This window comes from Neophocaena asiaeorientalis, unplaced genomic scaffold (genome assembly GCF_003031525.2).
Source record: "Neophocaena asiaeorientalis asiaeorientalis breed wild unplaced genomic scaffold, Neophocaena_asiaeorientalis_V1.1 scaffold773, whole genome shotgun sequence".
NCBI classification, from domain to species: domain Eukaryota; kingdom Metazoa; phylum Chordata; class Mammalia; order Artiodactyla; family Phocoenidae; genus Neophocaena; species Neophocaena asiaeorientalis.
Window position 1 is genome coordinate 47,929 of NW_020172815.1, and position 21,980 is coordinate 69,908.

Genomic DNA, 21,980 nt, shown 5'->3' on the forward strand with positions numbered 1-21,980 from the left:
AAAAAAAAAAAAAAAAAAAAAGCAACAAGCACAACTGCGATGGGGTCTTGCTCCACTTGACACTGCTGATCACTCACATCAGGGCTTCACAAACTTGGCTGCACCTCAGAATCATCAGGAAGCTTATTCAAAAAGTACTAATTCCAAGGAAGAAGGATAAAGAGATAAACACAATGAGAAAAAAAAGGCAGCAAAGAGGACAGATCTCAAGGATTGACACAAAGATTTCAAAAGGATAAAAAAGAGTGAGAAACAAAATATTAGGAAAAGAAAAAGAAAAAAAAAGTCACAGAAGTAAAATCACCAGAGTTCAAAAAAGTCTTCAGTCTACATACAGAAATGGATCATCTAGTACCAGGCAAAAAAATAAATAAATAGATTAAAAAAAAAAAAAGATCCCATGAAAATTCTGAATTCCAAAGACTCTATAAGGATCACTGTGGGGGTTGTTGGTGGTGGGGCGGGAGGAGGAGGAGAACCAGAGGTACCTAGAAAAGAAAAATAAAGGATGGTTTGGACTTCTTTTGAGCCACACTAAGTGATGTGATACTTTTCTGTGACTTCAATGTTCTGAGGGAAGAATGACTGTGATAAAAAAAATTGAACAAAAAAGTATCATCAAGACATGTAAGGACACAAAGTTATAGTACTCATTTACCCTTTTTGAAAAAAGTACTAGAAAAGGTACTAGAAGTATTAGAAGACAATCGTGAGATAAAATAATGGAGACATATGGGCATAGATGAAGTGGAGGTGATCGATGAAATCAGTAAGGCAGGTACAAATATCTAAATGACTGTTAATAATAAGCTTATGAAACTTAATGCAAATGTCAAAGTACTCTTAAAAGAGAACATCCATAATGTTAAAAAATGACTTATAATCTAGATCTAAAATCTCAGATAATTTCAACCATACTTGGGAGGACTGAGGGAAGAAGTAAAAACATGATAAATTTCTCTCCTCTGTCAGGAATGAAACCACTGGATTTTTCTTTTTTTTTTTCTTCCTGTGAAGAATGAGATTCTTAAATATGTTTACCAAAAAATACTAGAACAATAAATATAATGACTCCAGGTTCCTTGCTACTAGATATTCTTAATGAGTAGTCTGAGTAAGGTCCAGAAATCTCTATTCTATAAAACTCCCTTATGGGAAGGAGGGAATCATTAAAACTTTATATCAGAGTTTCTTTTCTAAAATTACATCATTTTCTAAATTTTAAAATATTTTATTACGATATACGTTTTACTTATTATGTGTGAGTTTCTTAACCCCTTGCACTATTAATATTTGGTCTGGATAACTCTGTTGTGGTGGCTGCTTTGTCACGGGGTGTTGTAGGCTCTTTAGCAGTATCCCTGGCCTCTATCCACTAGATGCCAGTAGTAATTCCCAAGTCATGACAATCAAAAATAACTCCAGACATCACCAAATGTCTCCTGGGTGACAAAATTACTGCTGGTTGAGAGCCACTGTCCTGAAGTATAGACCTTTTCATAATGTGAATGCCCTCTTTTTTTTTGGCCTCGTGGCATGCGGGATCTTAGTTCCTTGACTAGGGATTGAACCTGTGCCTGCTGCAGTGGAAGCATGGACTCTTACCTACTGAACCACCAGGGAAGTCCCTGTGAATGCCCTCTTAATTTAAAAAAATGACAGTATGGTTTGGTTAAAAGTAAAATAAAGTCACATTCTAAATGAATGTGTGGACAAACCAAAATTTTTAAGTGGAACAAATTCAGCTTCCCAAGTGATTCAGTTAGGTGAGAAACTACTCTTTGGTGTACATGAGAATTATCTGAGAGCTTTGTTCAAAATACAGATTTCCAGTCTTCATCTCTGCAGAATGTGATTAATATGATTACTAAGAATGAGGTGGGTCTAGGAATTGTATTTTTTAGTAAAAAGGCTGTCCATAATCTCATGTTTGAAATATATTGTTCTATAGTTAACTAATGCCTACATGGAGAGAATAAATCCCTATCAACTTACTCCCAGTGTCTCCTTCCTTTTCCTAGTCCCTCAGCCAGCTCACTCTGCTTATGGATGTAGTTCTGTTACCATATGAACAGTACTTAAACCAAAACCATCATTTATGGTAATCTTAGGCCACTTAGAGTAAAGATAGAAGTGCTTACTCCTTTACAGCATGCAAGGGTAGGGTGCTAATTCTCATATGGATCTTTCTGGAATACTGTGAAGTTGCCAACTGATAGAGGTCCTAATCCTTGGAGGATATGCAGGACCATTCAGGTTGATAGTGGCCACACTACCATGCTGTTTCTGGACGTACTATATCAAATTTACCATTAAAAGTAATGGATATATGACAAAGACATTTTTAAAATAAACGATTTAAAAAATACTACCTCTAAAAAGAAGCTTATAAAATACTTCCTAAAATTTACCATGCTTACTTGAAGAAATATCAGATGAGGAAAAAAGTAGCACACCTATTACTTATGAAAAAGCTTTAAGTGGTTGTTATTTACTTACCTGATCACCACGTTTCAGTCCTGCATCAGCAGCTTTGCTACCAGGTTCTACACCTTCAACAAAAATACCAAATGCCTTCTCACTTCCTCCATTTAGGCTGAAATGCAGAGGGGACTCCCGGGAAGCCTTTTGCAACACAACCTGTCTCCACTTAGCCTTTGCAGCACAGGCAATATTCAATAACCGGAGATGACCATTCATTTTCTAGAAAGTAGAAATGGGTAAGGTATATATAAATGTATATATTTATTCCTATAGGCTTTTATAAATCACCTAAAATTATTAGAATTAGAGCTATATTTAAAATATAGAGGAAATAAAGAACATATAAATAGGGGTAAATAAAACTGAAGGAGGGAAACATTCCACCCTAGAGCACTCTCAAGAATAAGATCTCTTAATATGATTTTTTTAAAGTTTCTAGAAAAGGTTAGAAAAGATTTCAAAGTGATGTCTCATTTAGAGAGGGATGACAAAAAAATTTCTTCTTCATTTTCTGAACCTTACTAATACATAATCTGTTATTACCATCTTGCTTATCTCCTGGCTGTTACATAAAACCAGAATCTTTTTAAACCTTTATTTAAAACCTTAAAGGACTTGAACCACCTTCCCAACATTGTCTAACATTCAAAGACACATTCAAGTCTCCATCTCTTCTAGAAATATTATTCTTATATTATTTTAGATCTTCCTATATTATTTTAGATCTTCCTTAAACTTAGTAATATTCTAACTTTCAGGTTCTAATATCAGTTTAATATTTAACTATTCTCGAATAGTGTACTAAGTAAATCTCATGTCTATAACAAGAAGCTAAATTTTTTTCAGGGTAGGAACCAAGTCTTACACCTGTTGTGATCCTATATAACAGCTTGGAGTATAAAGTAGAATTCAATAAATATTTGATGACTGACTCGATTACTGGGGGAAAAAATCCCATGATTGTAAGGCAGTTTCTATTTTCCATAAGCCCCTTGAATATTTACATAGCCAGCATTGGAAGAGCCTCTATGGACCTCTTAATCAAGTTCCCTGTTCATCCCCCCCATTTCACATAGAGCAGATGTGCTGCTGAAAAGTCTACAGGAACCAAGAGGTAAGGAAAGGGACAAAATAATCTGCCAATTTCCCCCTCTTTATTCAACTTAATCCACTTGTACTATATGAGTAATAACAATGGTTCTTGAAAATGTGCTATGTGCCAGGTTTTGCTGGCAGATTCTTATGTTTATTAACCCACTAAAATCCTCACAACAATCTCAACAATCTGGAGGCTACTGTCTATAAAATAAGACAACTGAGGCATATAAGGTTGGACAACTTGTCCAAGTTCACATGTGCACCAAGTGGTGAAGTCTGAATGTTAATTCAGGCAATCTGACTCCTGAGCTGCATTATTATTTACTTCCTAAAATTTCAAGTTTCTTGGAGCAGATAACCCAGTTGCAGTTCAAAGTTTTGTCTCTAATAGGGAGAATAAAATGGATTTATAAATAGCTACCATGAAAGTTAAGAAGACCTTGAGGGTATTAATCGTAGGTGTTGTATATTAAGAACAAGTGAAATCATATGCAGAAGGGAGACTTAGAAAGTCTAAAGTAGATCTGATAAAGTATGTGTATTTGTATGCCTAAATCAGTGAAAACTGTGGAAGAAGCATGATTTTTGTTTGGGCTGAAGTAGCAGAGGATGAACAGAAGTCTAGAATACAGATTTAGAAGTTCTCAGAACAGGCAATCAAGACACAGGAGAAGATGAAAGCTGTTCTGAGTTGCTATTCTTCGGGGGTGGGGTGGGAGGTTGGTAAGAATCCCTAAACTCTGAAGAAGATAAAATTCTTCTGAGCCTTACTGTATCTTCCAGATTTTTTTCAAATTCCTCCAGAAATCGAGTCATAGCAGGATCACCTTCAAAATCATTAAAATGATTATTTACCCATAATAGTACAATCCGTGTCACCTGCGGAAACATGGAAGAGGCAGCATACGATTATACGAGAGGCATTCTTTCTGCAAAAGTAGGTTCCAAAAGCATGTCTTAAACCGAGGGGAAATTGAGCTTTATGGCTAATCCCTTTGCCCACCTGCTCACACACAAAAGGCTCATTCTAACAGAGAGGCATGTTATAGTTTGAGCTTTTGCTTCCTTACATACACAAGTAACAGAGAAAGCCAAGACTGCCCTCACTGAAAAAACAAGCCTGTATACTAACATGTAGAAGTACATGGGATATATATTTTGGACAGTATCTTAAAACGCAAGCCGCCAAGAGCAGGCAAATGTCAAAAGTGTTTCCTTAGCTGAGAACATGTTTCACCAAAATTGTAATAAAAATCTGAAACTTCCTTCATAAATACTGTGTATTTTCAAAGTTGTGAACTGATTTATTACTTTGTACCACAGATTAACAGAAAAGTTAAAAACTAACAAATGAAGGTTGAATTAAATAATGTGTCTACAGGGAACTCTACTCAGTGCTTTGTGGTGACCTAAATGCAAAGGAAATCCAAAAAAGAAGGGATATATGTATACATATACCTGATTCACTTTGCTGTACAGCAGAAATATAACACTGTAAAGCAACTACACTCCAATAAATATTAATAATAATAAAAAGCTTCTGAATATTAAGAAAAGACAGAGGAGCCAAAATAAGATCAAAAGAAATAAGCCAGAGAATTTTCCAAAATCTAAAAAAAAAAAAGGAAAAAAAAAGAGTGCCTAACAATATAAGTAATTTAAGTCATATACTTTTAAAATTGTGGTAAAATACACATAAAATCCACCATTTTAACCACTTTAAAGTGTACAATTCAGTGGCATTTAGCACATTCACAATTGTGTACAACCGTCCCCACTACTAGTTCTAGAACATTTTCATCACCCCAAAAGAAAACCCCATTCCCAATAAGCAGTCACCTCCCATTCTACCCTTCTTCCAGCCCCTAACAGCCACTACTTACTTGCTTTTCTGTCTCTGTGATTTGTCTACCTGGATACCTCATACAATATGTGATCTTTTATGACTGGCTTCTTTGTCTTACCTTAATATTTTCAAGGTTTATGCATGTTGCAGCATGTATCAGTATTTCATTTTTTTTAATGGCTGAATAATATTTCATTATATGGTATACCATATTTTGTTTATCCATTCATCAGTTGATGGACATTTGGGTTGTTTCCAAATTTTGGCCATCATCAATAGTGCTGCTATGAACACTGCTTACAAACTTTTGTTTGCACACCTATTAGCTCTTTTGGATATATGCTTCAGGAGTAGAACTACTGGGTTATACGGTAATTCTATGTTTAACTTTTTGAAGAACCACTAAGCTGTTTTCCACAGCAGCTACACCATTTTACATTACTATAAGCAAGTATGGGAATTCCATTTTCTCCACATCAACACCCTTAAAATGCTTGTTATTTCCTTTCCTTTTTTTAAGTCATCTTAGTGGGTGTGAAGTGAACAAAACCATCACTGTGGTTATGATTTGCAATTTCCCTGACTAATGACATTGAACATCTTTTTCATGTGATTGCTGGCCATTTACATATCTTCTTGGGAGAAATGTCTATTCAAGTCCTTTGTCCATTTTAAATTGTATTGTCTTTTTGGTGTTGAGTTGTAAGAGTTCTTTATACATTCTGGATACTAGACCCTTATCAGACATATGATTTGCAAATATATTCTCCTATTCCATGTGTTGTCCTGTTTTTCCTGATAGTACCTTTAATGTAGAAAAGGTTTTAATTTTGATGAAGTTCAATATATCTATTTTTTCCATTGTTCAAGGTTGAGCTTTGGGTATCATACCTAAGAAACCATTGCCTAATCCAAGGTCATGATTTTTTTTCACACCTTCTTTTCTTTGAAGAGTATTATAGTTTTAGCTCTAATATTAGGTTTCTGATCCATTTTGAGTTAATGCTGAATACGGTATAAAGGTCAAACTTCATTCTTTTACACATGAATATTTAAGTTGTCCCTAAATCATATTTTTGTTCATTCTCTAGCATGCCTTTATTTCCTCAGCAACCTAAGTAACTATATATAATTTCAAAATCAGGGGGAAGGCAAGCCTGTAGTTTTGGACACTTGAGTTTCCTAGACGATAGAATTCCACAGTCCAACTACATCTAACTTATTTCCCTTAAAGTATAACTCAGAAAGATACACCAGGCAATTATTAATTACTATGGCCCTACTTTTATTTTTCTTAAAATGACTAACTTCCTGTTACTGAGGTAGTTTACTGGTAGTAATGTACCAGTAGCTGAGGTATCACTATTTTTTCCATGGGAAGTACAAACACCCCATAAAATAAGGTAAGATGATCTATTTATAACAGCAAACAATGTTTAATACAAAAAAAAACCTCAAAGCTAGATTAAAATAAGTTACAGCTGTGATAAATTAAGGTCAAAAAGATAAACTGTTTTAAAATGATTATCAAGTCTTTAACTCAAAAATCAATGTATTTCTAATTCTATTTAGATTGTTTCTAAGCCCTCTTGAAAAAATTTACTTGGTGGATATTCTTTCTAAACTATTAAATGACTTTTAAATGTTTTATTGATCTCCTCAGTAACCACCAAGTATTTGGATAAAGTGTAAAAATATTATCATCCACCTTCTGAATTTACAGCTACACCACAGCCTGCTTTCAGTTTTTGCCTTTTAAAAGGCAAAATATCCACTTTTAACATTGTATTCTGTCATAAAAGTAACCAAGCAGAGATATGTCTATACTGATTCACTAACTTTTTAGGCGAATTGAATCTTATCAAAATAAACATTTAATTTGTCAGTTGCAAAAGGTTTTGGGGGAATAAAATTTAAAATCACTTTCATGCCTTTTTAATGATAAAACCAACCTTATCCCTTAAGCTGTCAATTTTAAACCATTCCAATAGTTTGGTCCCAACGTCCAAAGGACTTTCAAGAAATGTTCTATAAGTTAATAGGAAATCTTCTATATAAGTTGGGTCCACAATGGAATGCTCTTCTATTAAATGCATGATGAGACGCTCAGGTGTTGCCTAATAAAGAAAAATATAGGAAGAATTAGAAAATAAACAAGTAGCTCAGGAACCAAAGAACTCCTACTGATTACTTCCTTTTGTAGCCACTCTATTACAAAGTCCTTGAAGTAAAGTTTCACCTTTAAAACCCTCAGCACTGGGAGTAGTAGTCTCTCTAGGTTGTAGTCCACCATCACCCAGAGGTTTAGAGAGAGAAAAGGCAGAGGAATAAACATGCACAACAGCATTTACTCGGCCGTAGTTGTTTTTATTGGCATTTCATCATAGGAATGGGGGGATAATGTAATGACTGTCGCAAGTAAAGAGAAGGAAGAGGTAAGAGTTAAATTAAAGAAGTAAATAAAATTTTCTTCCAAATTTAATCATCCTTAAATTCTCTTCTGTCCCAGGCTATAGGAACAACATAGCAGCTCAAGATAGCTTGTTTTATTGTTGTTACTTCTGGGAATAGAGGTTTCCTCTTCTATGGTTTCTTCATTCTAGTTCACCAGAGGAACCAGAAGTTCTATAGATAGTTTTTACATTAACTCAGAGTTTAACTCCTTGCCTGTTTCCCAATTTATAAAAAGGAATGCAAACAACATTTATCTACTGCTCCTTCTTGAGCTTCTGAATCAATGTTAAACTTTATTACCTTAGCAGCATTTTCAAAAATGGGTACACAAAACAAATACAGAAATAAACCAGATGTTAAGCCAAATATAAAAACCAACTGTTGCCCATAACCTCAAATTTCAATTTGTTGCATTCATCCAAAGAATTTCACTGGCCAGAATTATTGCATGGCAAACATAGATTAATACTAACAGTGTTCTTATTTGAGAATTTATTAAAAAATAAAAAAGGGTACCCCACTGCTAATAAGGTATGTAAATCATTTCTCTAGAAGGAAGTCAGAGGAAAGGCTCTTTGAAATACCTATTTAAGGGACAAGACAACCACAGGTCATTCCTATTCTTCTCCCACCCTCCAAAATACTCCAAGAATACTAAATTGGGTCTATCATTAAGGCAAATCACAATCTGAGTTCACTTAAAATGTGGTTCTTAGATCATATATAGCTAAGTCAGAGGTGGAAATGATCAACATGTTTAAGAAAGGCCATTATTCTGATTAGCTAAATCACTGAGGCAGGATCTCTGCGGAGACTAGGCCATATATTCAAAACTGTATTTTTTTTTTTTTTTTTTGCAGTACGCGGGCCTCTCACTGTTGTGGCCTCTCCCGTTGCGGTCCGGACATGCAGGCTCAGCGGCCATGGCTCACGGGCCCAGCTGCTCCGCGGCACGTTGGATCTTCCCGGACCGGGGAACAAACCCGCGTCCCCTACATCGGCAGGCAGACTCCACCACTGCGCCACCAGGGAAGCCCTCAAAACTGTATTTAAAGACAAGTCCCTGGGACTTCCCTGGTGGTTCAGTAGCAAAGAATCCACCTTACAATGCAGGGGACTCGAGTTTGATCCCTGGTTAGAGAATTAAGACCCCACATGCTGCGGGGCAACTAAGCCCATGCACCACAACTACTGAGCTTGCACACCTCAGCTAGCAAGCCCACGTGCCACAAACTACAGAGCCCATGTGTGCTGGAGCTTGTGCGCCACAACTAGAGAAGAGAAAACCCACACGCCACAACTAGAGAGAGGTCCATGCACCACAAGAAGATACCACGTGCCGCAATTAAGACCCGACACAGCCAAAAATAAATAAATAATAAATCAATCTTTATTTTTTTAAAAAAAGACAAGTCCCATTGTCATGCAGAGGCATGTTACCAAATTGCTCACTAGCATCTAATAAGGTGGATGCTGGGTGACAGGGTACGCAGAGTGGGCAGGTAAAGGAGATGGCTGGCATGGTAGAGGTTGGTTATGATGAACAAATAAGTAAATATACAGAGCATAACAAGAGCCACTGTTGGATAAAGTATTTACAAGTAGGGGAAGGAAAAGGCTACCAAAAACTTTGTGGTATAGTACTGGAACTGGGAGTACTGGTATGAACTCTTGACTGTTATCAATAGATAGACAGATATAAGAAGATATAGGTATGTATGAATTTATAGTAAATAAATACATATATTTCCTACCTCTGTCTGATGAAAAGTTCTAGAAGCAATGACACCACAGTAGCAGTGAACAGAGTGCCCAGATCTTGGTTTTTTAATGCTGCTCTCTACTAGAAGGATCCAGGGCTCTCTGGAGAAATGTCTGATTCCAAAGCAGGGGCAGTGAAAGATGAGCCTGGAACATCTTGTTTTGCCAGATAATAATGAAGCTCTCAAAAAATGATGGGGACATGTCAAAAGGATACAGGAATCAGCCTTAAGAGAGTCCCACTGGCCAAATCTGGGACAATCTGACGATCAGAACAACACTGATGGTAAGGGAATACAATACATGAGACCATAACAATATAATTAAAGAGGGGAAAATGCTCATTCTTACAGTAGAATGACGATAAATGTAGAAGAAATAATGGAAATAGAAAATCACCATTACAGGCAGGAGTAGTCAATCGAAGTAAAGACTGGTGGATAGAGGTTTGTAAGACATACTGACAGTATCCCAGAACATCAATGCTCCAAATGCTCATCAATTACAAAGGGTAAAATGGTGGCTTTAAGTGAAGAAACTTGACAGACACCAAGAGGACCAGGTGATTTAAGGTTAACTTCACTGGTGGTGAGATAGGTTGACATTGTATGCTCCCTGAAATGATGCACTGAGAAAAGCACAACATTATTTCTGTGGAATTCCTGCCTGGAAATCATGACTGTAGTCTGGGCATGAGGCAACACAGGATAGATCTTGTCTGAGGGTCATAGTACAGACTGTAAGGGCTGTATTCTTTAAAACTGCTGAGAACGTGAATAGGGAAAGACTGTTCCTGTCGTAGACTTAAGTGACATGACAACTAAATGCAACTGTGTGCCTGGATGAGATTCTGAACCAAAAAGGAAAAAAGAGCCATTGTTGGGATAGTTGGTGAAAATCTAAATAGCATCTGTGGACTGAATGGTTTTACTTTATCAATGTACATTTCCTAACTTGAAGGTTTCTATGGTGTTTATATAGGAGACTGTTCTTGCTTTTAGGATATACACAATGAAACATTTAGGAGTGAGGAGGCATCACATTTGCAGACTGCTCTCAAACGGTTGAAAAAGACTGATGATAATGGAGAAAATGCAGTGAAATGTTAGCATTTGGGGAAGCTGAGTCAGGGTGTTCTCTGTACTGTTCTTGCAACTCTTCTGTAAGTTTGAAATTACAGGGCTTCCCTGGTGGCGCAGTGGTTAAGAATCCGCCTGCCAATGTAGGAGACATGGGTTTGAGCCCTGGTCCAGGAAGATCCCACATGCTGCGGAGCAACTAAGCCCGTGTGCCACAACTACTGAGCCTGCGTGCCACAACTACTGAAGCCCATGCACCTAGAGCCTGTGCTCCACAACAAGAGAAGCCACCGCAATGAGAAGCCTGCGCACCGCAACAGAGTAGCCCCTGCTCGGCGCAACTAGAGAAAAGCCAACAAAGACCCAATGCAGCCAAAAATAAATTTGTAAAAAGAAAAAAGAAATTATAAAAATATAAGGCTCACCATGAGCCTTCATAAAAAGATAGTCTATGGCAGTCCACATATATACTCATTTTTTTCTACATAGAAAGCTTACGCCTATCAACTTAGGAAAAGAAAAAGACAGTGTTGAGGAATAGCCTGACTCCTGAGAAATATCTTATCTGACACCAGTCCCTCTTATTGTTAAATAAAGCTTCTGCACTTATAATGAAAAATAACACATGTACTTATTTTGCAACCAAGACTTACTTGAAAAGAAAAAAAGGTCATGCATTTACTTCCTCTCTTGCAACTAGAATTGCTCTATTTTACATCTACATGTCATAAAAGAGACAGGGAGATGGGAGAGTGGAAGGCAAGGGGGCAAGGAATAGGGGAGAGAAGGAATTAGAGAAGGGAAAACAATATGGGTAGTAATACTCAGATTCTATAGCATGCTAAGGCTTTTGATTTGCCACATTTAGCCCTAATAAAGCCCTGCCATAGCATCCCCATTTTCAGATATGAAAATTGAGGTTCAGAGAAGTTAATGTCTATTTCAATGCCACAGAGATCTAGTAAGCACTCATCTAGGATTCTTTATACATTTATGGTTGGTCCTTTCAATTTCTGTTTTGTTTCTAAATATTGCTGTCTTTGATGAAATTAATTCCCATTATCAACGGATCATACAATAAATTTGAGAAGGAAAATTTTGACTGGTATATTCTAAGTAATATCCTTCCATACTGATATTAAATGGCAATGTTACCCTTCCTCAATAAAATGTGTAAAAACCAACTTAGAAAAAGTCAAAAGAATTAACACATTTATTTACACTAGATCCCAAAGTTAATGAATTATCTTGCACTACTCAAAAAGTGGTTCAAAACCTTTTAAGCAAGATGAAAGCTTTATTCTATCAATAACAAGAAAAATAAGTAAAAAATACCCACCTTGATTACAATGTGCCCTTTCCTGGTTCCACTGCGATCTAGTTCACGGTGCTCATGTACCATAACAATTTCTCCTTCTTCCTCAACTTTATGGGTATTTTTTTCCACATGATTTAAAATTCTCCAATAATCCTGCTGGGCTATGCAGACAAACTGTCCGAGAACAACATGGGGACAATTAATGAACCTATAATACATAAATATATCACTATGCACCAAGGCAGAGCACAAAGGCGAGAACTCAAGTGGCGTAAGTTTATTTCATCCCTTCATTCCTTAACAAAAATCAAGATAAAATAAACAATTCATGCACAAAGAGACCAAAGAAATTAAATCCATTTGAATTCTGCTCTAAAAGGAGAAGTGAGCATCTACTTCTCTCAAAACTGACACTATGCAAAGAAAACATGAAGCAGGAGTAAGTTAGAAACAAACAACTCAGAAGTTCCTATTTCTTCCTCTATTAAAAAAAACAAAAAAGAGACTGAGCTGGCTAATACCAGATAGAAATTTAACAAATCAACATTTATTAGATATATTCTCTTTTAAAATATGTATAGTTTGTTCAATTCCACAAATATTTGAGTCCGATATAAAATCTAGTTTCCTTTATTAACTGTGAGCTTTTCAAACCCCCAATTCTCAAATCACGCTATTTTATTTTGGGGAAGGAAAAAAAAGCTCAGCCATTTAAAATCAAGAAACAAGAGTACATAAGCAGACATAAGCTTACCTGACAATCGTCTACTTTAGTCCTAACAACTCCATGCGTGTACTGCTTATCCAGAGTGGGTGTAATTCCAAAACTATTTCCCATAAAGAGATTTTCAACTTTTCCATCTGGATGACTAATTTCTACAGTGCCGTTTAAAATAACATACCATGAGTCAAGCTATAGAGAAAAATATAGGCTTTAAGAATCTTTGGGAAAAGAGGGTTACATGTTAACTTTGAAAAATAATCAATCAATATATAGAACTCATATAATTTAAAAAAGAAAAAAGAAGATCTGATTATATTACTAAATACTCTGTCAGTAACACCCTATTCCTGTTAAGCCAACCACTAAAGTTTATTTTACTCTTTCTTCTTTTAGTCACCAAATGAAATCGGGGACTCTCAGTAACTGTTACGGTTAAGACCACCAGCTCTGGGCTTCCCTGGTGGCGCAGTGGCTAAGAATCCGCGTGCTAATGCAGGGGACTATGGGTTCGAGCCCTAGTCCGGGAAGATCCCACATGCTGTGGAGCAACTAAGCCCGTGCGCCACAATTACTGAGCCTGTGCTCTAGAGCCCGTGAGCCACAACTACTGAAGCCCCCACGCCTAGACCCTGTGCTCCGCAACAAGAGAAGCCACCGCAATGAGACGCCTGTGCACTGCAATAAAGAGCAGCCCTGCTCACTGCAACTAGAGAAAGCCCGTGTGCAGCAACGAAGACCCAATGCAGCCAAAAATTAAATAAAATAAAATAATAAAAAAATAAAAGGCTACAAACGGCACAGTCCCATTAATACAAAAAAAAAAAAAAGACCAACAGCTCTTGGAATTTGAATCCAGAATCTGCCACTGACTAGCTGAGTGACTCTGGGCAAGTTATTTAACCTCCTAGGCTTCAGTTTCTTTACTGCTAAAATGGGCATAACAACATTACCTATCACAGGACTTTTGTGTCCATTAAAAATGAATTTAATACAAACCAAGTGATTAGAACAGTGTCTGCCACATAGCAAACATTCAAAAGAAAGAAAGAAAAAAAAAGGGAGCTAGTGATTAATTCAGAAAAACTATTAAAAGCCTGAATTTTAAGGCATATCTTAAAAAATACTGAAAATTTCTCCTAATGTTAAGAAAGTACTGCTCTCAATTTATACCAAAGTATTTAATGCTCTAAGGAGACATATTCTAAGGCCTATTGTATATCAGTGAAAGACTACTTGTTCTCATGTGGTATCCCTTTTATTAGCCTAAACTTTCAATTTTAATGTGAATCAGTTTTAATGTGATTTAAGGGAAATCTGGATTATCAGTTCTGAAGGAGAATCACTGGCAACAAGAAATATTTTTTCAAAACTGTTTTTTTTTAATTTTTAGTTATTTCAAATATAAAATACATTCATTGTGGAATTTGTGGATTACACAAATTACTTGAGGACAGGGGCTGTATTGGGGTTTTCCACCACTATCCTCACTGTGTACCTAGCACAAAGTAGGCACAAAACAAATTTTTGCTGACAGAACCGTGGAATATTAAAAGAAGACAAAATTTGTGGAAAAGTAAAGTTATTCAAAACTCCACTATTTATACAGTTGTCATCAAAAGTTTAGTATTTTTCTCCCATGTTTATATTATTTCATATTGTTGAACTATTTAGACTATCCTGTCCTTTTAAAAAAATTTAATAGTATACTCATTTGTTCATCAAACTTTTTTTAGTATATCCTATATGCCAAACGATTTCTAGGATACAGGGAGAAAGCATGTAGACAAAGCTAGAGCTAAGGCCCCTGCCCTCAAAGATATCTATCAAATTTTAAAATAACTTGAAAACCTATATAATATTATAACCTGTGGCTATATAATAATTAGTTAACCACTGTTTTTTCGGGGGGATATATTTTGGTCATTTCCAATTTTTACTATTATACATATCCTGCAATGAATATCTTTTGGCATAACTCTTTGAGTTTTATATTGTGTCTGGAGGAGAGACATTAAAAAGGGGAATAATGGGTTAGAGGCTGTTAATACTTTGAAGCCCATGTTAAAAATTTCTAAATGATTTTCCAGAAATACTGTTTATATTCCTACTAGCAGTATATGACAATGTGCACTGACTGACATTTCACCATTAATTTTTATCAGTTCGATAAGAAAACCAGTGAAGTGCTACCTAACAGCAGTAACACTTTTCAATTCCTCTGAATCCTCCCTCTGCCCATCTGCAAGTTGCCATCCAAGCATTTTTGAAAATAGAATTGCCACATAAATGCCTCAACTGACAGCAGTCTACTAGGAGGCACTGGTACCAATACGTTTCCTTCATTTAAAAAAAAATGTATAATATGAAAAAGGGATAAGGAGATTACATACTTGAAAAACATTTTAATAATAATGTTATAAATCTACTAATATAACAATAATTACTGACATGTATACACTGATGTGTATAAAATGGATGACTAATAAGAAAAAGAATAAATTAATAAAAACAAAACAAAGAATAATTAAGAAAAAATTTTTAAATCTTATAATTTAATTTGAGAAGTAAAAACGAATTTGGTCCAATGAATATTAATTACTGAACATCTATTCTGTGCAAGGTCCACTGCCAGGAAATCAAAATTAAGACAAAATAAAGCAAAAACAAAACAAAACTTATCTTTTCAGAAATTATAACTATCCCAAACTCAGCAGTCATTTAAAAAACTGTATAAATTTTAAAAGTCAAGATCTACACAAGTTTATGAAAATTAGATTATTCTAAAAATTAGCTGCTATAACCAAGTAATGTGTAACATCTATTTGCTAACCTACCTCTTGCCCATCTTCAAGAATAATAGCTCCAGCCTGCTCCACCACTTCAAAAATCATCACTGAGCAGAGTTCTCTCCTTACAGACATGGTCATGTTTGCAAAAGCAGGAAGCTGGTGCATAAACTCCAGTAACTGTTCTGTTAAAAAACAGAAATTCTAGTTTAGTGACCATCAAGGACTACAGTTTAAAGATACAATAAAATCCAGAATCCAATACCCAATTCTCTAATCAACTTAGGAATTCATGCTGCTAAACTAGAGAAACCAAGATACAAGATGACTGTTGCTTTAAAAAAATTCAGTTATTTGGTTAACAGATATATTCAGACTCACATGAAAATACAGGCATAATGGAAGACACCAGAATTCACAACCTCCAGAGAGAACCAGGAAACTACACAGATTCAGATGAGGATGGAGAGTTTAGCTAATTTTCCTAGCAGGAGATGCTATTCCATGGTGGTTACATTTAGTGATGTCCTTTGATCTAATAGATTAGTGTAAAAGGCTTTTGTCTGTTTCTTTCTGGGCTAGAGTTTTTAAACAGTTATTAATAAATGTCAGTAAGTAATTAAATTAGGGACAACAAATGTGAATACTAGTTTAAGATTTGTGAAAGCAACTACAAGGTAACTCTCTTTAATTTAACCAACAAATGTTTGAATACCTGCCTCAGGCCATTCCCTGGTATAGATACATGAGCAATAAAGATAAAGGAAAAAACATTTAAGCAGTCAGCTAAGGCTGAAACAGAAGAAACTATAAGGTGCTATCTATCTACAGATAACTGGCAGTTAATCATATTTCAATTTTTAAGAAAGCCTTGTGAAAACAGCATAATGTACAATTCTTTATCACTAAAAATGCACTTACAGTTGCTGTCCAGATAGCATTCACAACATGAGTCTCAACTGTAGGTTGCATAACTATATTATATGTTATTAGCATGGCAAGGAATGTTCAAATGTATTGATCTTTACTCCCATAGATTATAATTATTAGTAGCAGTATCTTCTGACTTGAATCACAGCAGTATGACTCTTATAAAAGGGAAATCTAGGATAACATCTTAATTGAATCATAATATATAACAACACTAAGTAATCTCTGTCCTTAAAGATAACATTAGCATCTTTAGTATTACTCAACCTCCAACGTACAGTAAGTAGTTCTATAAGAAATTAAAGGAAAATTCATAAAATTTGAATCAAGAAATATACATAATTTTTTCAAGCTACAGGCAAAACTATGATTTTTGACAACATTTGAAATTTTTTTGAATTCATAGACATTGAACACTGACGCACTGTGTTTTACATGTCTTACGGACATGGAGGGGGAAATCACTTTACCGCAATCAAAGCTATTGTTTTATAAATTGGGGCAGCCAGAATGTGAGGACTATCTGGCTGCAACATCCATCACCCTAATGATGGCCAGGGTTGATTCAGCTGATCTGGCTGTCTAGGCAGGTGTCTCCTTCCTCCCTTCACCACTCCACACATGCATCCGTCCTGAAGCTGAACACTAAGTCAAAGAGGACAACCTGTCCCGATAGAGGAGAACCTTCCCTGAGAAAGGAGTACTGTCCTTCGCTTACGGATATATGAACAGCTGCGTTCCACTGCTATAACCTCCAAAACAAGCTCTAATATTGGGGCAGCTAGCCTCAAAGACGGCCCTAAACAATTCTTGCCTCTTGATATTCACGTCCTCGTGCAGTCCTCTCCCATACTGCATGAGGGTTGCTCTGTATGACAAACAGAATTGGGAAGAAGCAATGATGTATCATTCCTGAGGCCAGATCATAAAAGATACTATGGCATCTGCCTTATTCTCCCCTGAATTACTGGCTTTGGGGGAAACCAACTGCCATGTGGTGAGGACATTTAAACAACCTCTGGAGAAGTCCGTGTGGAGAGGAACTGAGGTTCTATGCCAAAAGCCATGTGAGCAGTCACCTTGGAAGTAGAACCTCCAGCTTAGCCCAGTGACTGTAACCCCTGCTACATTCTGACTACAACCCCATGAGAGACAATGAGCCAGAATGACTCAGGTAGGCTGCTCCTGAATTCTTGACCCACAAAACCTTGTTGGGAGTAATTTGTTATGCACCAATAGGTATCTATATATAAACTGAACTATAAAATTCCTATTGTGAACAGATGTATTTCTTACCAATGTCATCATCAGTTTTGTCTGCAGGTTCTTTTTCAAGACATTCTCGAACAAGATCTCGCCCCTGCAGTGGATCTGTTCGATCAATCTCTTCATCTTCCTCTTCTTCATCTTCAGAATCAACAGGTCCTTCTGGAAGACGTGTTAAATCTACATCTCCTACCTCACTTTCCGTAGCCTACAGAAAGAAATCTTGATCACTTACCATTTCATGTTATAAAAATTATATGTCACAATCTGAATGAAGCAAAACTACCCCTCCCACCAAATATTATCAAGAATTAGGCAACACCGTATGCTCTATCAAAAACAAAATGCTACTTATTTATAAAACGTTTCTCTCTGCCTAAAATACAAGTCATCATTTCAGTGTGACATGTAAATTGACAAATCTGAGCCAGTATGTATAAAATGGTCAAGAGACTCAAACATCACTAAATGTATTAACACCTGCTTTCCAACAAACACCTGTATTTCTTAAAAGTACATTTCCTAAAATATAAAGTGCAAGAAAGAGAAAGACAGTTTACCAACAATCATTTTAGGAGTACCTTGTTAGTATATGCTGGGTGTTATAAATAAGGTATTATTTTTTCAGCACTAGGTTTAGAGTCTAGTAGGGTAGACAGTCATGTAAATTAAGAACAGAAGTATAAAACAGCAGTACTGAAAAGTGCTAAAATTCAACAACTGTGAAGGATTGAACAAATACTTCTCTCTTTCCAATACCTTATTGTTGAATCTAACAGTAAGCAAAGAAGAGCCAAGGTTACTCTACCAGGGGTCTCCAACCCCCCAGCCACACACGGGTTCTGGTCTGTGGCCTGTTAGGAACCAGGCTGCACAGCAGGAGGTGAGCTGCTACCCCCCATCGCTCCCCATGGCTCGCATTACCATCTGATCCATCCCCAACCCCCCCACCCCTGTCTGTGGAAAAACTGTCTTCTAAGAAACCAGTCCCTGGTGCCAAAAAGGTTGGGGATCACTGCTCTAAGCAATCTTAAAAAAATAAACTTATACTTACAACCTGAACTTTGCAAACATACTAGTCTCAGACAGTTGTAAAAGAACTAGCAGATTTTTTAAAAACTATGAATTTAAATGTTACTCATAGAAAACAAATAAAATAAATAAAATAATTTATTTACTTTTTGTACTTTGTATTTTTTACTTTTTGTACTTCAGGACAAAATCAAATTGTCCTGAAGTGGATTATTAGGCAATATTTCTAAATATTATACTCAGTTGATTCATATTATAATAAATGAAAAAGCATGAATACTAAAGCAGATAAGGAAAAAAAAGAGTAGAATGTACAGAAATTTCATAATAAATAAGCACTCATACATGAGGATTATTGAAAACTATGGAACCTTCATTCAAATATTTAAGTCTCATCTCCTGTGTTGAACATTTACTATTTTGTCTGCCCAGAAGAGGTTCTTCCTTCTTTTGGGGAATTGATGTTCCTCTCCCACTTAACCCAGAGATTTCAAAGGGAAACAGTGCCCTGTTCCTGGCTAGGGAAGCTAAGGGAGAAAGTCCTTTCCTCTGGATTTTTATAACTGGAGCTGGAGGGCAGAGCATCCTTTCTCCTCTGGTTGATGAACTGGAAGAATGTGAGGCAGAACAGCCTACAGCCACATGGGAATGCCTTTCTGTGGTGGGAGAAAATGGAATCAACTGGCAGAGAAAAGGGCAGGGGAATGCGGAGGAAGGACATTGAACAACACAGCAGACACAGAAAGAGATCGAGACAGACAGACGCAGAGCAGCAAAGCAAAAAAACAAAAACATATCATGCAGGAAAGAGATGGAAAAAGCACAGCATGTGCAACAAAGATAACCTGTGACAGAACGTGTCACAGAGAGACAGGAAGGAAGAGCAATCAAGCAACAAGGAGTCAAAGGACTAGAGAGACAGGCAAACGGGCAGACACACTTGCAAGCATCCAGGCTCCCTGAGGCCAGAGCTGCCTCTGCTTTCTCTGGGGGTCAATAACTTATCTGTTCTGGCTTTAGTTAATTCAAGTTAAGGCTCTGATACCTGCAACTGAAAGAGTTCTGATTTGTTATGTAAGACCAGGTTCTATACTTCTTTTGGACTTCTGCACAGCTTTAAGTAAGAGCTTTAATCAATAGTTAACAAACTAGATTAAACACCCAACTTGAAATCTTTAAGATTAGATAAACTGGCTCTTAAGGCTCTTATAGGGGCAATCCTATCTTATGACCAGCATGCTCTCCTGAGTTACATTTTGGTTATGAAACTTTAGGGTTTAAGCAGAGTGCATTTCTGAATAATATACCTTTGGAACTAAAAACTTGTTAAAAAGTTACAATCTCTTTTCAAAGATAAGTAGTTTTAATTTAAATGTGTAGATACTAAAACGACTTTTCCAAAACCCAATTTATCTACAAACACTGATTTTAATCTAAGAAATGAGTGTTAAAAAACACTGAAGTAATATTTTTTACACAAGTTAATTTTTCAGAATATACATGCTCACCTCTGGAATAACAGCCTTTTTCTCTTTTATCAAATTTTAAGGACAATCTACCTTAAATCTGAGTTTTTAAACTACCCTGTCCTCATCTCAGTCTCAGGTTTTCATCCCCTGACCAAGACTATTTCAACCTAGTCTCATTCTTACCTTTCAGATTATGTCTGATAAAAAGATGGATAACTCACAACATAACAAAAGGCAAGGGAGATAACTATGAGAACCTACTGTATAGCACAGGGAACTCTAATCAGTGCTCTGTGGTGACCTAAATGGGAAGGAAATCCAAAAAAGAGGGGAATATATATATATATATATATATATATATGCATAGCTGATTCACTTTGCTGTACAGTAGAAACTAACACAACATTGTAAAGCAACTATACTGCAATAACATTTTTTTTAAAAAAGGCAAGATGCAATTCAGTTATGTGGATAATAGGGAAGGCTTACTGTCATCTGCACAAAAAGTGAAGATATTTTAAGAAAATAACTCTTTAGGTAGAATGAAAATCATGGGTAGTGACTGGGAGATGACTATTAAAAGAACTCTTTTAGGAACTTTCTAAGGCCATCTGCAAAGGAAAGAATATAATCTCTTCTTACCATTGTCCTCTTTTACCTGTACCTTTTTCAAAGTAGGATAAAAGAAAAAGGATGAATAAAATTAGTTAAGAGAACATACTCAATTGCTAAAATGTTAAGAGTCTACAAAAGGGATAAGGTGGTAAAATAAGAATGAAGAATAAAAATATGGGGACTTCCCTGGTGGCGCAGTGGCTAAGAATCTGCCTGCCAAAGCAGGGGACACAGGTTCGAACTCTGGTCCGGGAAGATCCCACATGCTGTGGAACAGCTAAGCCTATGCGCCACAACTACTGAGCCTGTGCTCTAGAGCCCGCAAGCCATAAGTACTGAGACCATGTACCACAACTACTGAAGCCTGCGCACCTAGAGCCCGTGCTCTGCAACAAGAGATGCCACCACAATGAGAAGCCTGCACACCGCAACGAAGAGTAGTCCCCGATCACTGCAACTAGAGAAAGCCTGCGCACAGCAATGAAGACCCAATGCAGCCTAAAATAAATAAATAAATAAATTTAAAATATGTACAGCTTTAAAAAAAATAAATAAAAATATGAAAGAGTCTAAGTCGAAGGAAGATGGCAGAAGAGTAAGACACGGAGATCACCTTCCTCCCCACAGATACACTCGAAATACATCTACACGTGGAACAACTCCTACAAAACACCTACTGAATGCTGGCAGACGACCTCAGACTTCCCAAGAGGCAAGAAACTCCCCACGTAAAATTAGAAGAGACAAAGAAGGCCACTACATAATGATCAAAGGATCGATCCAAGAAGAAGATATAACAACTGTAAATATTTATGCACCCAACACAGGAGCACCTCAATACATAAGGCAAATACTAACAGCCATAAAAGGGGAAATTGACAGCAACAGAATCAGAGTAGGGGACTTTAACACCCCACTTTCACCAATGCACAGATCTTCCAAAATGAAAAAAATAAGGAAACACAAGCTTTAAATGATACATTAAAAAACATGAAATAACAAGATGATCACTGAAGAAATCAAAGAGGAAATCAAAAAATACCCGGAAACAAATGACAATGGAGACACGACGACCCAAAACGTATGAGATGCAGCAAAAGCAGTTCTATGAGGGAAGT

At 36.4% G+C, this 21,980-nt stretch overlaps 1 protein-coding gene across 2 annotated transcripts in view; it reads right to left on the reverse strand.

Annotated features, from left to right (window-relative positions):
* Positions 1-21,980, reverse strand: part of RAPGEF6 (Rap guanine nucleotide exchange factor 6) — a 177,026-nt gene that overhangs the window by 24,345 nt on the left and 130,701 nt on the right. For both annotated transcript variants that reach the window (XM_024741655.1, XM_024741654.1), the window contains 7 exons: positions 17,777-17,954; positions 15,599-15,735; positions 12,795-12,953; positions 12,062-12,214; positions 7,381-7,545; positions 4,354-4,461; positions 2,500-2,703 (listed from right to left, as the gene is read on the reverse strand). In XM_024741655.1, the coding sequence (XP_024597423.1) occupies positions 2,500-2,703; positions 4,354-4,461; positions 7,381-7,545; positions 12,062-12,214; positions 12,795-12,953; positions 15,599-15,735; positions 17,777-17,954 (1,104 nt within the window). The remainder of the gene's footprint in view (positions 1-2,499; positions 2,704-4,353; positions 4,462-7,380; positions 7,546-12,061; positions 12,215-12,794; positions 12,954-15,598; positions 15,736-17,776; positions 17,955-21,980) is intronic.